This window comes from Gopherus flavomarginatus, chromosome 7, assembly GCF_025201925.1.
Source record: "Gopherus flavomarginatus isolate rGopFla2 chromosome 7, rGopFla2.mat.asm, whole genome shotgun sequence".
In the NCBI taxonomy this organism is placed as follows: domain Eukaryota; kingdom Metazoa; phylum Chordata; order Testudines; family Testudinidae; genus Gopherus; species Gopherus flavomarginatus.
In genome coordinates this window covers 104729670-104748409 of record NC_066623.1, presented here as the reverse complement: position 1 = coordinate 104748409, position 18740 = coordinate 104729670, and the positions used below count along the sequence as shown (strand labels likewise).

Genomic DNA, 18740 nt, shown 5'->3' with positions numbered 1-18740 from the left:
GCATCTCCAGTGGTTCTGGTACCCAAACCAGATGGGGAAATACGCTTTTGCGTGGACTACCGTAAGCTAAATGCTGTAACTCGTCCGGACAACTATCCAATGCCACGTACCGATGAGCTATTGGAAAAGTTGGGACGTGCCCAGTTCATCTCTACAATAGACTTAACCAAGGGGTACTGGCAAGTACCGCTAGATGAACCTGCCAAGGAGAGGTCAGCATTCGTCACCCATGCGGGGGTGTATGAATTCAATGTCCTTCCTTTCGGCCTTCGAAATGCACCCGCCACCTTCCAGAGGCTGGTAGATGGTCTACTAGCTGGACTGGCAGAATTTGCAGTTGCCTACCTCGATGATGTGGCCATTTTTTCAGACTCCTGGCCCGAACACCTACTACACCTGGAAAAGGTCTTTGAGCGCATCAGGCAGGCAGGACTAACTGTTAAGGCCAAAAAGTGTCAAATAGGCCAAAACAGAGTGACTTACCTGGGGCACCAGGTGGGTCGAGGAACCATAAACCCCCTACAGGCCAAGGTGGATGCTATCCAAAAGTGGCCTGTCCCACGGTCCAAGAAGCAGGTCCAATCCTTCTTAGGCTTGGCCGGATACTACAGGCGATTTGTACCACACTACAGCCAAATCGCTGCCCCACTGACCGACCTGACCAAAAAGACCCAGCCAAATGCAGTTAAGTGGACTAATGAGTGTCAAAAGGCCTTTACCCAACTTAAGGCAACGCTCATGTCTGACCCTGTGCTCAGGGCCCCGGACTTTGACAAGCCATTCCTAGTAACCACAGATGCATCTGAGCGTGGTATAGGAGCGGTGCTCATGCAGGAAGCAACAGATCACAACTTCCATCCTGTCGTGTTTCTCAGTAAGAAACTCTCTGAGAGGGAAAGTCACTGGTCAGTCAGTGAAAAGGAATGCTATGCCATTGTGTACGCCCTGGAAAAGCTACGCCCATATGTTTGGGGACGGCGGTTCCAACTACAAACTGACCATGCTGCACTAAAGTGGCTTCATACTGCCAAGGGGAACAACAAGAAACTTCTTCGTTGGAGTTTAGCTCTCCAAGATTTTGATTTTGAAATTCAACACATCACAGGAGCTTCTAATAAAGTTGCTGATGCACTCTCCCGTGAGAGTTTCCCATAATTCAATAGTTAAAAAGTGTTCTTAAAATGTAGAAGTCTGTTAGTTATATACTTAGGAGTATATGTAAAGGTGTATGTGTTGTATTAATCTGTTTATTTTCAAGTTCTAAAAGGAAATCGCCGCCAGTGAGCTTCCCCACTGTCTGCAATTTGGGGGGCGTGTCATAAACAGATAGCTAAGGGTTAATGTCTCTTTCACCTGAAGCACCTGACCAGAGGACCAATCAGGAAACCGGATTTTTTCAACTTTCGGTGGAGGGATTTGAGTGTCTAAGGTCTTTGTTTTCTGGCTGCCTGCCTTCTCTGAGCTTTGGAGAAGTAGCTCTACTTTCTAGTCTTCTGTTTCTAAGTGTAAGGACAAAGAGATCAGATAGTAAGTTCTATGGTTTCTTTTCTTTGGTATTTGCATGAATATAAGTGCTGGAGTGCTTTGATTTGTATTCTTTTGGAATAAGGCTGTTTATTCAATATTCTTTTAAGCAATTGCCCTGTGTTGTATCATCTATACAGAGAGAACATTTGTACTTATTTTTCTTTCTTTTTATATAAAGCTTTCTTTTAAGACCTGTTGGAGTTTTTCTTTACTTCAGGGAAATTGAGTCTGTACTCACCAGGGAATTGGTAGGAGGAAGGAATCGGGGAGATTTGTGTGTTGGATTGCTAGCCTGACTTTGCATTCCCTCTGGGGGAATAGGAAAGTACTTTTTGTTTCCAGGATTGGGAACAGAGAGGGAGATTCACTCTGTTTGAATTCACAGAGCTTGTGTCTGTGTATCTCTCCAGGAGCACCTGGAGGGGGGAAGGGAAAAAGGATTATTTCCCTTTGTTGTGAGACTCAAGGGATTTGGGTCTTGGGGTCCCCAGGGAAGGTTTTTCAGAGGGACCAGAGTGCCCCAAAACACTCTAATTTTTTGGGTGGTGGCAGCAGGTACCAGGTCCAAGCTGGTAACTAAGCTTGGAGGTTTTCATGCTAACCCCCATATTTTGGACGCTAAGGTCCAAATCTGGGACTAAGGTTATTACAAATGTACATAATATATAATTGTATTATTTATATAGTTATGGAAAGTAAATAATACATGGAAGAAATAAAAGACTTTTTGTTTTTAACACTTTTTTTTTTTTTTTAGTCATCCCTGCCAGGGCCCCACCGAAAATGTTCGAATTGGGCCCCGCACTTCCTAAAGCCGGCCCTGCTGTCTAGAGAGGGGGAAATCGGCATGTGGTGGATCCCATCAGGTGGATCCCAAGGCCACTTCCCAGTCCAGGTGCCTGAGCCTTCAACTTCTTGTTCATGTGACTGGTACTCCTCCAGCAAACAGTTCAATTGAAAGAAATGGGAATACTCTCCTAGGGAAAAACTGGCAGGACTGGCAAGCAGGTGCTGATTAAAATATGTAATTCCTTGATAATACTACATCACTCCACATAGTGAGAGTACCAGAACCCAAAGCATTTTCTCTGCTACACAAAAAATGTCGGCATTTTAGTATTTCTTTAGAAATTACTTTAATTTGGAAATAAATCAACTAACTTTCTAGTAAAGTAGGAGTAGACCCACTGAACCAATTTTAAAATAAAACATCTTGAAGTAAATGGAATCTCAATGAATTAAACTAAAAATGGAATGAGGATAGCATTTAGGAGAATCATACCCTCAAAAATGAGGAAATTACACATCAGGGCTGTCAGCCTGCATTACACGATGAGGCATACCAATAATAAAAACTGTATGACGACTTGCAAGTTGCCATGGAGACAAAGTGATGTTTTCTTTAAAGTTACGATGAGTTTACGTGGCACATTAGGCGGTCCACATGGTCTAAGGAATGCATTGTGGCAATATATAAGGGAGCTTGTTAACTGCCTTTTACAAAGATAGGCCCAGATCCTCTGAACACATACACACGAGTCCTTGACCAAAGTTCATTGAAGTCAATGACAGCCCTTCCCTTGATTTTGGATCAGGCCTTTGTGTAGCACCATTGAGCTGAAGGGGACTACATACATGCGTGTTTGTAGGAAGAGGACTCATTTGCAAAGCCATTTGGCTAATATCAAGTATGTTATTAGGTGACAGAGAACTTAGGAATACATGACAGTGTATTTCCACCTGTGGAGAAAATAGCTTTATATCAGCTTTCATTTATTCTTCGCTTAAATAGAATGCATCAGCATCTTCCACAACAGACGACTCTACCTCTGTTTCTATTGCTATATCAGATGTGTACAGGTGCAAGAGTGCACTCTGTTGGTTAAAGGTTTTTTAATCAAGTTATGTCATTAACATACAGATGGATCTGCCTATATTTAATCACAGACAATTTTATTACGGCATATATTTATGAGCTTCTCCTTGCTGGTGCCTAGTTTCACACTATAGTAGGATATAGACTTTGTATGGCTCTGATCAATTGGTTCATTTTATTGAAGATTGAAAGGAAAATTTTAAGCAAATTCCTGCCCCCATCCTATAAACACTCGCAAACATGGTAATGGGGCAACTCACATGCTTACAGTTCAGCAAGTGTAGGGTTGGAGCCATTGTAGGGTTGGGGCCCTTTGTGATGCTGCTTCTAATGATTTGAAAATTATTTGATGAATGAGGTGAAATTTTAAATATGAAGGGAAATAAATAATTTACTGGGTTTGTTTCCATTTAATTACAGTGACCTTATCCATAGGTACTTTTTAGTTTTAAACTGATATTGGATTACCTCTGGCTCTTTTAACTATCGAGGTGTATATATTTCTTCTTTTGCATAAAATTTTGAGAACTACATTCATGTCTGCATCTCTGGGGTTGCTAGAAAGATTAACTTTCTAATATGAATAAACTGATGTAAATTTCTCTTTTTGAAAGATCAACATAATAATTTTAACACTATACAAACTTTCTGTTTGTAAAAAAACAAAATTTGTTTGAAGTGTTACACAAGACCTTGAATGCTTTAAGGATACCCAGGCCAAAATTAGACTTCAAAGAACTATGTTTTAAAAAAATAGCAGCAGAAATATTGAGATTTGAAAAGTAGCTATTGCATATACTTGATAATTACATTCATAGCAATTTTACTTTTTTCTTTTGCTGCCATGACTCCATAATACACAAGATTCTGATGCTGTGCCCATTGACTTCAATGGGAGCTTTGCTGTCAAACAGGACAAATCATCTAGTCTAAGGTTATGATTTTTGGCTTAATTGCTCCCGTTGAAGTCAATAGTAAAGCTCCTATTGACTTGAATGGGAGCAGAGTTAGGTCAATGCTGAGCACATCTGAAAATCCCCCCTAATAAATGTGTACTATTATATAAAAGCATATATCTATTATTTCTGACAGCACCCACAAGTGTGCTAAAACCCCCCACAGACACATGATCCCTACCCTGAAGGGCTGACAAGCTAAAAGCACACATGACGGAATAAGGAGGGAATAACCAGACAGTAGAGAGGACTGGGTCCATCCCCTCCCTAGTCCTTAGGGTCTCTCCTCCCCACCAAGCGCACAGTCCAGTCAATCAGGCTGAGTATGCTGGGAAACAGAATTGAGTGTCATTTGTGTAATGATGGTACCAACATCCAAAGCTCTCCCATTGGCATTACACAGATGTAGAATTGGTAAGTGAGAAGTCAGATCCATATGGAATCTGTGAGCGAGCTCTCTGGGCAAATAAGCAACTGCTCATCATCATCATCTGTTTGTTTCTCTTAGATTAAAGCGTGGAAAAAGAAAGCAAGATTCCATCCACCTCTGCCAGGGTCTCAAGATGAGTTAAAGGCCTCCTCCATGAACAACAGTGTCAAAAGAAGACCTAAATGAATCTTGGGCACATGATCTTTGCCCACTGCTAGGGGGAAATGATCAACTAAGCCAATGGAATCAGCTCTGTCTCAGCATCTAAAACCAGACTGAAAAGGTCTGGAAAGTTCAGATGCTTCCAGATGATGCTAGACCTGGTTTGTTGCCACCTTCTCAGCAATCTTATTTCAGTACAGAAGGTGAATTGCAGGAAGGTCACTGTCCTAGAAGGGGTTCAGATCCCCTCCCCTTACAACATACTGATTTTCATATTACAAAAGTCTTCCTACTAGTTTACACATTTGTTGGCAGTCTGAAGCTATGACAAATGCTCATTAGATGTAGACTTTGAGCCAGAAGATCACATCTAGATGTTCTTCTTACACAGATTGAACTCAGGTAAATTGGAGGGACAGTGTAGAGCAAAATACAGTAACTGTTCCGTGAATAAACATAGACATTCTCTTGCCACAGCTGTGAGACTGGCACCTTTCACTATCAATAATTCACTTAAAAATTAAAAATGAAGTGAATGAGAGCTTTATCTACACAGCAGCTGGTAAACATGCCTGCATATTCTACATTCTTGGATGGAGCTTGGGGTCTATAAGGTTTAATGGCTTTCTCTGGGCTGTCTTATTGTCTCAACTATTGACCTTAATTTCAGTTCTTTGTTGGGTCTGGCTCAAGGAAGGAGAACTTTCTTCCTTATTGGCTGCGTGCTAATAAAAGACCTGAGCCTAAGAAGTGTGGTCTGTCCTCAGATCACATTTAATTAAATAAATAAAAGCCAGAGGGATTGGAGGATGCACAGCACCTACCAGGATTGGGGCCAGAGTAATTAAGAACAAATCATAAACTTTGATGTGCCCCCACAGAGAAGCAGGGGGACATAACACACACACACACACCCTCACTGCCCTGGGTGGTCTAGTGAACTGAACATGTTCCATGGAGCTGCTCTTTCTCCTTCATGCATGTGGGTGAGAAGTATGCAGAGATGGGCAAGAAATGGGCAGAGTTTTGATTCTGTCCCCTCCAACATGCCAGTCAGTATAGCTGGGATGTCCCATATGGGTAACTAATCTCTCATTGGTATGAACCAGTACAGACGACTTCCCACTAGAGCAATGGGGGAGGGACAAGGGAAGGCACAGTGACTCTGAATCACCATTTTACCCCTGGGCTGCTCCTGGGGCAGTGAACCCATGTGTCCATCTTTCTCACTATGCCAAGTCACTATCTAGTCTCCAGTAAAACAAGGATGCAAAGATTAAATGTGTTTAAAGGTTGTAGGGTGTCCCTAGGCTGTGCATGTTAATTGAACTTGTAGTGCAGTAAACAGAAATATGGCTGATTTCTTGAACTATGTAGAGCTTGTGCATAGCAAGAAAGCTGAAATACAGAGAAATAATTGACACTACTGTTCACTTTGCTAGCATATGGTTTTTGCCTATAATTAGGAGTACATTTAGGGCCATGTGGCACACACAATGGAATAGACTAGTTACTAGAAGATTGCATGTTAGGCTGCAACAAGAAATTAGTCATTCTATTTAGTTAACGTGAATACATTTTTATTTATGTTATTACTGCAAAAAAAGGCCACTTAGAAAATACACTAACTTTATTTATTTCATAGTGTTAGGTCTTATTCTGAAATATCAGCATTGCTCAATGGAATTCATTTTTAACCATCAAGTGCTTTGAACTGCATATTTTCATTTCAGTTTCAAGACACACTGGAAGTTTAGATTTGTTGCAATTTTGATGTCTTGATTTTTCCTCAGGCAGACCGCCCCTTGGAAGCTCTGCCTGCGTGAGGACCGAAAGAGCAAGCCTGGCATTCTTTGGGGTAGTCATAACATTTTGGGTGTCACACTGGCAGGGAAGAATGTGTATGTACAGTATTGCACAGTGTAGCACCAGGTATCTGCTTACAAAGTGGAGTGTGCCCAGAGGGGCCAAAGAGAGGGGAACTCTGGCACCTCTTGTGCTCTGGAGATGGAGGCTCCATCTAGTCTGAAAACACAGACTCTGTATTTACATTGCAAAAAATGGTGCAGGGGGCAGCAGCTGCTATTCCATCTCTGGCTACGCCAACTGGGATAGTGCAGCTGAACAGGTTGGAGATGTGAATTCCATCCCCCAGCCATGGTAGAGTCCTCCATGTGAAGCTGGTTTACTATGCAGGAAGGGAAGAAAGTGAGCTCTTTGGGGTAGGGACTATGTCTTCCAATAGCACCCAGTAAACTGATGATAATCAAACTAAAGTTAATATCACTCTCTAGGGATAACAGTTGACCATTTATGGCCCTATCCTGCTCCCTCTGAGGTCAATTTTTCTCTTAATGGAAGCAGACTCAGATCCACATTCTGCAAAATTTCATTGTCTTTCCTAGAAAATCTGTATGTATGAAAAATTCTCTGCGACCATGGCAAATCTCCCAAAAGGCTGCAAGTCAGTCTTTTCTCAATGTTTGTAAAATTTTTCTTCCCTTTTTTTTTTTTTAAACCGAGAACTACCTCCTAGCTGCAGAGAGTTGCATGAAAGCCTTATAAATTACTGATGCCTGCTGTCATGATCCAGTTTGGGACTGTGCATCTCAGGCCTCTTAACACATTAGCCACTTCAGTTTATAAATACATGTCATCAATCCAAATTTTAAATGATTTAACTTTTAGCCTTAACATCTGTTCTCAGACCAGTGCTCTAAGCATCTGTGATTAGTGTGTGTTCATGATGTGTGCCAAGTAAGAGCAAAAATCAATAATAAAAATGCAAGCCCAGATAGGACTTGAATGGAGATAGAAGCAGCATGTAAAACTTCCCTTGCCATAGATGATGCTCAGTCTCTGGCCACAGTGCTCTTCCTCCAACAATCTCTGTGGCATATTTGAGGTTTAAATTAGGCAACAGTGAAGCAATCTAGCAATGGAAATAAAAAGGAACGAGGTCTGAGCAGCTGCGTACTGTGGATTCCTCTTCATGCCACAGAGCATTCTTTCCCCGTAATATCTGCCATTGGCCTAAGCACAAGCCTGCTTTGAAGTTGGACACAGGGGATGGGAACTTTTTAAACATTTCATTTCTGCATTGTTGGCTTTCATCTCTCACATACTTAAAATATGCTGCAGCTTTAACTTGGAAAAAAAAGTCCACAGTAATTCAAGTAATCCCAGAGGCCCAGGGCTCTGCACATTAATATTGTGGTTTCTTTGAAAAAATACATGAGCATTTTCAAGTGGAATGAAAAGGACATTATATATTTGTCCATGTGGTATACTATATACCATGCCGTAGCCTGATTTGTCCTGAAATATTACCGCTGCTTATTTGAAAGAGTGAACACATCATTACAAACTATAGGTGACTGTGTGAATATCCTTTTACTTTGATTCTGTAATGTTCAGCATTATATTATATATGCTCTAAATGATGATGGATCATTTTTGCCACTGGAATAGTGGGGCAGATAATATGAGGTAACTTCTGTTTCACTGTAAAACAATCTCTCCACCTTGATTTATTTCCTCTGTCTCTTTCTCATATGGAATATGTGATGGGGTCTCATATGGAGTAATGTGACCTGGTGGAAGTATAGGAAGATATTTACTAAAACTAGATTTTAATAATACCCCAGTGACAGATTAGGTATAGTCAGCCAAGAAATCATATTGGGGATGGATTTGCATTATTGAGAAATACGGGATATTCATGAGCTAGAGCAGGGGTCGGCAACCTTTCAGAAGCGGTGTGCCGAGTCTTCATTTATTCAGTCTAATTTAAAGTTTTGCATGCTAGTAATAAATTTTAATGTTTTTAGAAGGTCTCTTTCTCTAAGTCTATAATATATAACTAAACTATTGTTGTATGTAAAGTAAATAAGGTTTTTAAAATGTTTAAGAAGCTTCATTTAAAATTAAATTAAAATGCAGAGTCCTCCAGACCAGTGGCCAGGACCCGGGCAGTGTGAGTGCCACCAAAAATCAGCTCGAGTGCTGATTCAGCACGCATGCCATAGGTTGCCTACCCCTGAACTAGAGCAATTTTACTTCTAAGAATGTTACTCAGAGCCACATAAAGCCAGGTTTCCAAAAGACCCGAGCTTCCATTTAGGCACCAAAAAATATCAAAGTCTGACACTGTGAGGGGAGAGCCAGCAGCAGCCTTCTGGAGGATCAAACACCAGGTTTGACCTGAAATGTTGTGTGTCAGGGAGAAAGGAATGAAGCTTTAATAGCTTGGAGAAATATGAGCATCCTATTCTCTGTTTTCTTCTGTAACATCAGAAGGGGTGGGGCCAAGCTTGGCAAGGCTGTGGTGAGAGGGGTGTCTCAGGCTTTAGGCTCAGAAGTTAGGTATGGTCTCTGTACCATTTATCTGTGAACTCAAGTTTCTCCCTGTTTTCTAACACATTTTGTTTTACTGAGGACCTTTGGGATCTTAGACTGGTCCTGGGACTATTCACTGCAGTCCATCCTGCGAAGACATAAATGATCCTTCAGTTTCTTCACAGAAGAGTTGAGGCGGCTGGGGAAATCCACAAAGCGCTCTCAGCTAATGGTACCAACCAAGAAGCCGATCCTGGAGGTGCTGCTTGCGCCCTCATGAGTTTGAAGAGCCCAGGTGATAAAGTTATAATGATTCCTCCACATTCTTGTAGTTCCTACATCTTCCTGCTACACTGAATGAAGGAATGTAACACTACTGGAGAGAGTTCTGTGTGTCACCACAGAATCCCAATAACATCACGAGCATTAAAAGTCATTGTCTTTTCCTATTACATCTTATTCTCAGGGACTTATAATTTAGCTATTTTAATTTACTGTAGGGTAAAAGTGGTTATAGAAGGTGTCAACCAGGATACTATCTTTTTTTTTGAAGACCTGGACTGGTAAAAGCTGAAGATTTTTGTAGATTCAGATGCTTCTCAGAGTTGCTCTAACAAAGCACACTTGGGACACTAGGACCCCTTGTGATGTCTGGGGAACTCAGCACCAGGAATTCTTTTATTGTAACCCCAGTTCATTATGGATTCCGTGTCTGTCTGTGAACAAAGTCATTTAGGGTTTAACTATATTAGAAAATGTGGAAGAATGTAACTAGATCAGTTTAAAACCGATCAATGACACCAGTGCAAACATCTTATATAGATGCATTTAAACTGGTTTAAATTTCATTTGAATCAGTTTGAGTCATGCTTAATGTGACTTAAGTTAATGCTATATTAATCTAACTTGATTTAAATATGTCTGTGTTAAGGGTTTGCACCTACATAACTAGATTGATTTTAACACAGGGCAAGTTTTATAATATAGAGCCAGGTGACAAGAGTGATTACATGCCTAGAAAAACTCTTGTGAAGAAAGATCAGAAAGATTGGGACTGTTTACCTTAGAAAAGAGGCAAATACAAGGGGGCCTTGTAACAGTATATAAAGTGAATGGTCTAGAGAAGGTAGATGCTTTTGTTCCCACTCTCTTGTAACAGGAAAAAAAGGGGCATTTACTGAAATTGAATGCTGGCAAATTCAAAACTGATAAAAAGCAACTATTTCAGAAAACACCTAGACTGGAATTCATTGCCACAGGATGTTGCTGAGGCCAAGAACTTAAGATTCAAAGCGAGACTGGACATTCATATGGACAAGAACACCACCCAGAGTTATATTATAACGTTAACAAAAAAGTGATATAAAACGTCATGTTTTAAGTTTAAGTCAATCTCTAATAATTAGGGATTATTATCATCTGTATTGAAGCAGAAGTCTCTGGACTAGGCCCCTCTTGTGCTAGATGCTGTACAATACAGAACAAAGACTGTCCTGGCCCTAAAGAGTTTACAATCTAAGTAGGATGGGGGAAGATTATCCAAAATTTGCTTATTTCAGGGTGTATTGCACATTCCTCTGAAGCATCTGGTGATGGCCACTTACAGGGACAGACTACTGGACTAGATGGACCATAGGTCTGATCCAATCTGGAAAATCTTATGCTACTAACTGCCACGGTATTTACTCTGTAGTATTGCAGCATCAAAAGAAGAATGGTATCAGTTCCATTGATAACATATCATAGCAGTAGTCATCATCACCTTCATACCTAATAGTGACACAAGAATCCAATATGACATCAGTGAAAATCAGAGGCCTGGAGCCCACTGTGACCAGCTGGAAAGGGGAATGCAGAAGTGTCAGGGCTAATCTGTTTTCACCATTTTTTTTTAAAAGAGTAAGCACTAGATCAAGGTGATGAACTTCCACTTTAAGCGTTCAAATCCAAAATTTAGATTCCTCCAAACCGCTGCTCAGACCAGCTCTGTAGGTACCTAAGTTTCCATTGGTAAAATTTCCCCTGTTGGACATGCACAAAGCCACACCCTCCCCACTCTGCAGCAGGGATATGAAGAGCCAGCAGGGATATTTTTGTAATGGAAGCAACTCCTGCACTCCAGATAACACGTATATCTCCATTGCCAAAAAAGGGATCTATTTAATGTGGGGTATGTTTGTGAGCAGAACAGTAATTTATCTGTGAATTTCTGTCTTTGTTAGGACTCCTGCTGTGCTTTAACATAGCTTGTGCATTTGTGTGCTGCTGATACCAAACAAACTTAAAGAGATTGGGCATAATTTTCAAAGATGCTGAAGACCCACAAATTCATATAAAATTAAAGAGAGCAATGGTGCTCAGCATCTCTGAAAAATTTATAATTGGTAACTGCGATATAATGGTGAAATAATGCACTATACATTTTTAACCTAATTTATAACCTATATTCTGGTTTTTACAATCTTAAACCTAATGGGCTGATTTTCCACAGTGACCCAAGATCTTTAATAAGCCTTACTTAAAATGACACATATATCATATTTACTGGAATGATTCTTACCTGCTATTAGGTCATGGTGACCTATAGATCTACCACACTTCCCATCCAAAATGTGTTGTGATGATGTGTGGAGTTGCTGTATAGCTAAGCATTCACTTAGTACATCTTGTTCAATATCAGTACATGAATGTAGCTGCAAGAGAAGGATAAAACAAAGAGATCTTATTTCAAAGTAAACCAAACTGTAGCTAATTAAATTCATATGTCTGTTTGGTTATAGCCTATGTATAGAAGGAAGGAACAAAATGTCATTCTTAGGAATTTATGTAATTGAGGATATACTAAGTATTTCTAATTAGAGGTCATTGGGTTCTCTTAAGCACACAGGTTAAGTGCTAATCTTACATCAACAGCATTTTGGTTCAGAAACAAAGTACCCTATGTTTCTTCAATTTTATGGCATAATTTAACTACATATTTCTAGCTCTCTGTAGTGTTTTGGGTTCTTTCGCAAAAGGTTTGCATCGTTTTTGTAACTGTGACACTCGGAAAGACTTTTGATAGGGAAAGAAAAGTGTTTGTGCTTATCTGATTAAAACTGGCGAAATAAGGCACCGTCGGTAATATGTAAAAGGTATCACTGATATGTCAGCTGGTCTCCATGTAAATTAATGCTCTGGCAAAAGTGTCTGTAGCATGCTCTGAAAACCACAACGTCGATCATATTAAAAACAGCAGGAGGGGAGAATTAAGAAAGAAAACCATTTCTAATTCTCCTTCAAACATGCTTATGTTGCCAAGTGTTTGTCATAATATAGTGCTCAAATTACACAAACAGCCATCCTATTCTATGGCCATTAATAGTTATTGTTTTGAAGTTTACAGTTTTGCATACCAATCTCCCCTGGGATTAGTTATTCTAAATGCAAGGTCCAGGCAAACCTATTTAGGGTTCTGTTATCCAGGCATTTGTTTTTTTCAGATAAATATCTAACATTTTGGATAACAATCTGCAGCTGAAGCCAATAAAACTTTAATTACTACTAAATTAACCACTAGCATCCTAGATTTTGTTTTCCTGAAAAGAAAAAAATTGAGAAAGATCTAAAAAACTTCCTCTAAGGTATGGACTAAATATTCAGGGCTCCTCTGTTGTAAATCTCTGCTCAGAGCATTTTTCAAAAAATCAAAGATTGTGCTTATTGGTTGGATGCGTCAAACGTGTGGGCAGAGAAGCCTGTTAAATTTTCTTTTTTGGCAAAATCACTTCTACTTAGAATTCAGCAAACATAGATAACAATGGACAGTTCTGCCTTTGCTGAGTCATAAACTCCAAATGATGAATCAAGGAAAAACAGCCCTTTGCTCATTCTTCCTGTTTCAGATTGGAGCTGGGAAGAGACTGGAGTCAGTTTTAGAAACACTGAACTATATTTTCAGTTGCACATTTTCCCCCTGCAATATGTTTAAGGAAATATTTATTTTGATTACACTGCTCTACAGCCAAAATGCTTCTGAAATAAATGTAGTCCAACTTTACTAATTCTGGGTCACTGAGAACGAAAATGATGCTTAAAATTGTTGATTGGCTCTAGTTTTCAAGATATGCTATTGGGTCAGTATATTCGACCCTTGACTTGGGAATGGCGGAGGATAAGTGAGTTATAAAGGGAAGGGATCTCAATTTAAACCAGAAATGACTAAAATACATCTTTGACTGGATCTATGAATAAATCTATGACTGGGTTTGGACAGTATTTGCTTTTTAGGCAAAACAATGAATGATGCAATCTGAAGCTGGTATTGTGTCATACATGATATGAATTGCATCGTGTTATTCCTAGAAGTCATGGATGATGCAATCATAACGAAGCTTACACCACTCTGCTGAACAAATTGCCCTATATCAGCTCTAGAAATCATACAGTGTTGCGCTCTCTTATTTGTCAGTGTTCGATTTTGCAAAGGGACACATTTCTGTTTAGCCAAAGTGAGCAGAGATGCCTCGTACTTGTGTGAACAGTGCAGATAACTTCTGCTATGTTTGTGGTGAAGTGATTTTTGCATCACAAAAGCGCAGTACAACCACTATGGTTAAGAAAGCCTATCACCTTTATTTTGGCTGCAAAATTGGAGATCAGGACAAGAGGTGGGCCCCACACATATGCTGCAACACTTGTGCAACAAATCTTCGCCAGTGGTTGAACAGGAAAAGGAAATCTATGCCTTTTGCAGTGCCAATGATTTGGAGAGAGCCAACAGATCATACCAGCAATTGTTACTTCTGCATGGTGCCTCCAGTTGGGAAAGGTGTGTCAAAGAAGAAAAAGTGGACTGTGCATTATCCAAACATTCCATCAGCTATACACCCAGTACCCCACGGAGAAGGACTGCCGGTTCCTGATGCACCAGAATCATTCTCACTTGAGTCAGACGAGGAAGAGGAAGAGGATGAAACTTCTGGTCCTGAACCATCAATGTCACAGGACCCACATTTTCTCCCATCCTCCTCCTCTAAACCACACTTCATAACACAAGGTGAACTGAATGACCTTGTCAGGGATTTGGAACTATCCAAGAGTAAGGCAGAGCTGTTGGGCTCCAGACTACAGCAGTGGAATCTCCTGGCAGGCTATCAGGGCAAATGGAGCCCATCAATGCTTGCAGACTATTGCTGGACAGTGACAAGAGATGCTCCATTTAATGAATACAAGAGACAAGCCAAGAAGCGCCGAGTAGACACTGAATAGCATTAAACTATGTACAGAATAGTTTTTTGCCTTTTGTTTCATAATAAATTTTATTTATATAACCCTTTTGCTGATTTTTAAAGTGTTACATAAACAGGACAGGTGAAATATTATCATGTAAAGCAACCATAAACACATGAAAAGACCTAGGTTTACAATTTATGATTAAAACTCTACTTTCTACACAATACACAGACATAAAATGTAAAAACTTAAATATCTTAGAAACAGTAGCCAATCAGTTGTTTTAATTGTCATATTTGAATTCAGCACATCAAAATACATAATAAATATCACACTTTATCTCTGAAGCAGACAAATTCTCAAAAATTGTAGACCAGTGTTATTAGTTCTTTATTGATGACATCTGCCTTACTTCACTTTCATAGAAATCTGATCAAAATACATTTTACATCTGCTGCTATCTTTAGAAGTCTTTTTAATAAAAATTCTGAATGGCTCCAAGATCTGTATAAACATAGATCACAATCCTATAAACACCTACGTATATACTTGGAGTCAAAGGGACTGCGCTTATGCCTAGAGTTAAGGATGTACACAAGTGTTTGCAGGGTGGGGTCCTATGGCCCAATCATGACATTCTAACTAGTAGTGAAATCACATCCTTCATGGGGAAAATCCAAAGAGGAGATTGGAAACTCCTGGGCTCTTAAACCTTTTCATACTTTGAGTTTGGAGATAATAAGTCCCATGTGATCTGGCTGCCAGGGTAAATCAGCAGAAATAACTGCATCTCTCTGTCAGGTCCTCACATTGGCATGAGTCAGTAGAAGAGCTCTGTATCTCTAGTCAGGATCCTAGAACTTGATACGCTGTTACAGGCTACTATACAAAACAGTGCGCATAAAGCACTCCAAAGGAGCTAGAGGCAGAACCACAGAATTCCAGGTGAAGAGGAAAGACTATACATGAGAGTCATTCCACTAGGACACAATCTGTGATGAGAACCCCTCCAGCAGTCAGCTTCAGCTACTTCCATGGGAGAGATGGGTATGGAGCAAGAGGATGTTTCTACATAATAAAGTGCTGATGGGGCTATTTTGCACTGCAAATGCCCAAAAGGGTCATGTGGGATGATGCCACAGAAAGCCATCTTCCTCCTGACTCCACTGCCTTCCTTCCTTCATCACCTCTTACACCAGAACCCTTGGAACTGTAGATCTGAAATCCCATGTAGGGAGCTATTGGTGGTATCATGGGCTGCTGCTGTTACTTCATCTCCTGTCCCTGCTGCCTTTACTTCTTGTTGTTATTGGTCTGTTCCCAGCCTCTCTACAAGAAGAGGGAGACCAGAGCATTTGGGTATCACTTGTCAGGCAAAACCCATGGTGAATTCAGGACTTCACCGGGAGTTCTACTAGATAAGGACACCCTATCACTGTGGCCCATAACCTGTGAGTCATCCCTGACTCTGGCCTCTCCTAGACACGTACACCTAGGCCATTTCCAAAGCTTTTGCCTCTTCCTCCTCCATGCCATAACCAAGTTTGTCCCTTTCTTTGTCCAAATCATGAACGTTTATCTAGGCCCTTATCGTCTCTTGTCTAGACTACTGCAGTCACTTTCTCTCTGGCCTTCTTGACACCCATCTTGCTCCTCCATGGTCCCTTCAAAATTCTACTGCTAAAATAACCTCCACTGTGATATTGTCGTGTCTCTCTTTGAGTCTCTCCACTGGTTCCTGCACTCCACTCCATTAAGTACAAGCTTCTGGTCCTTTCCTTTGAGGCTCTTCACTACTAGCTGCTCCCTACCTGTATCCACTCTTGTGTCTTGTTGTATTGCCACTCCATCATCCTTAAACCTCACTTTGCTGTGATGCCTACAAAATTCTGAACAATGACTAGGCAGCTGGTGTGGTGTAACTGCTGCTTATTATGCTAATCACAATTGCCTCATTGTTATCTTATACTCCCCCACATCCCCTCGTCTATTGTATCCACATGTTATCTCCTCTCATATATTTAAACTGTAAGCTCTTTGGGGCAGCCACCATCCTTTCATTAACTAGAGAACAATGCCTTACTATAATAGGGCCCTGATCTTTGCTTGGAACCTTCAGGTCCTATCCCAATAACAACAAAAATAACAATGAATTCAGGATTGAACGCACAGAAACCCATGGGTTTTTAAACAAAATATTTGGCTGGACGGAATATTAGTAAATGCATAATGAGCAGTGTGGGTTTGAAATGATCTATAAATGCGTTTAAAACACAGGCCCAATGGTCTAGAGAGGGTGTTTTTTCTAACCTACTAAAATAGCACATTTTTCCTGGCATTTATAAATTATTCAGGTGTGGGATTCACTCATATTTTAAATGAGCTGCTAAACTAAGTGACCCATTTGATTTGGGTGTGAATGAGAGCAGAATTTGGAGTCATATGTCAGAAGGATGAACAGGAGGGAATTTGAAAGAAGGGCCTAGTTTAATAGGGCAGAGTAAACCACTCTGCAGGGGAGGGGAAAAAATAGCATTGATAATCACTGCAACAAGAAAATGGCAGTCTGACTGGCAACAGTGAAAAACCATCAGGAAACTGAACTGAACTTCAATTTTCGCCTAGCAACAACACAGTGAAATCCTGATTTGAAAAAACATAAATCACAGACCAATTAAAAACAAACATATTGATGAAATTGCAGTAAGTGTTCATTTGAGCATGCCACAGTTTTGATTGATGGCCTTACCTTCTTACGCACCTGTTGTTCTTTGGCAGAATGAGCTTTCACATGTTTGCGCAGGGAACTTGGATCCGTGTAGCGTTTGGAGCACCCGGGAATTTGACAGGCATATGGTTTCTGTAAATGCACGGAAAAGAAAAAGAAAGGGAAGGATTTCAGCTTTTATAGGCACCTACCTTTATATTGTGAAGCCTGAGTTCAACAATTAGAATACAAAATAGCTGGAGACTATAATTTATGTGAAAACATATTGTAAAACCCCAAGCTGTTTGCTCAGCTTGCAACCTCTAGTTTTGCAAATACTTCTGTGTATAACAAGTCTGGCTGTGGGCCAGCTGTGGCGCACACAGAACAGCAATGACAGCTCATATTCTGAAGTCAGTCCAAATCCTGAGAGCACTTAACACATCCGTACTCTTACACTTTTGGGGATTGATTACTGGACTGAATTAAATCATAATGAGAAATAAATAGTTGGGTTTTGAGAACATTATAGTAGTTCCACTTTTTGCAAGTACAAAAATAGTACCTTTTTGCCTCTTTGGAGAGGTATTTACTTTGTATACAATCCACTCAGTATGTGACACAGTATTGCAAAGATCTTTAAGTATCATTCCAAAAAAAAAAAAGATAAGAAAAGACGTGGTTTCTGATTCTGACTTCCTACTGGTTTTACAAAGACAGTGTCACATATGTTGCAAAGCAAAAACTAAGGCTAGTTTAGCTGAGCAGTTCCAATGGATTCTTTTCACGTGGTAGAGAGATACTTCTCCCACCTGTAGGAAGAACACTCCTCTCTATCTGGAGGGTATCAAAGCTCCTTCCTATTACAACAGAACAGCTGCAGGGGCCTCATGGTAAGCTCCCAGCTAATGCAAGCCTGACCAAATGCCTAAGTTGGCTGTGGCACCACCTCTGGGTCTTGACAACAAAAGGCAACCTTTAAACTGTTGGGGAAATCGTAAATGAATGTGTTATTCCCAAGGTACTTGGTCACACTCAGGTGGTAACAAATGATCACCTCATGCCAAGCCTCACAAAGCCTCTAACCAGAGCCTAATTTTGCTGTTTTTTTCCTGTGGCTTTTTGGAGCTTGCTTGCCTGCCCACCCATCATGCCAATGTACTATGCCAGAGGGGCCTCAGTACATGGGCCAGTAAGTTCTTTTAGTGCTCTCCCAGGAGGTTTGGTTTGGCCTCTCACCTTTGTGCTGTGATCACCTTTAAGGGCTGACATCAGAGTCACACATTTGAACCTCTTCTCTTTTCACAGAAAGCATTCTGACATGGTCACTTTCACCTGCAGTGCAAAGTGCGCACAAGCCCAATTGCACCACTAAAGCCTTATGTAAAGGCAGCAAGGGAGGAGTGGGATTGGAGCGCCCAGCAGAATGGCAATATAGGGGTGCCATTTGCCCCCTTAGTTTGCACAGAAGGGATCACGCGCGGAGAAAAGTGATGGAGTCATGATTCTCTAGTCTGGAGCCGCATTCTC

At 40.6% G+C, this 18740-nt stretch overlaps 1 protein-coding gene across 2 annotated transcripts in view; it reads right to left on the bottom strand.

Moving 5' to 3' along the window:
• The window catches only part of GLIS1 (GLIS family zinc finger 1), a 287616-nt gene that overhangs the window by 46412 nt on the left and 222464 nt on the right, over window positions 1-18740 (bottom strand). Inside the window, exons 5-6 of one of the 2 annotated variants that reach the window (XM_050962313.1) lie at window positions 17265-17363; window positions 11850-11982 (exon numbers count right to left, since the gene is read on the bottom strand). In XM_050962313.1, the coding sequence (XP_050818270.1) occupies window positions 11850-11982; window positions 17265-17363 (232 nt within the window). Of the gene's footprint in view, window positions 1-11849; window positions 11983-17252; window positions 17364-18740 lie in introns of both variants that reach the window. The other variant, XM_050962311.1, reaches the window with a different exon arrangement.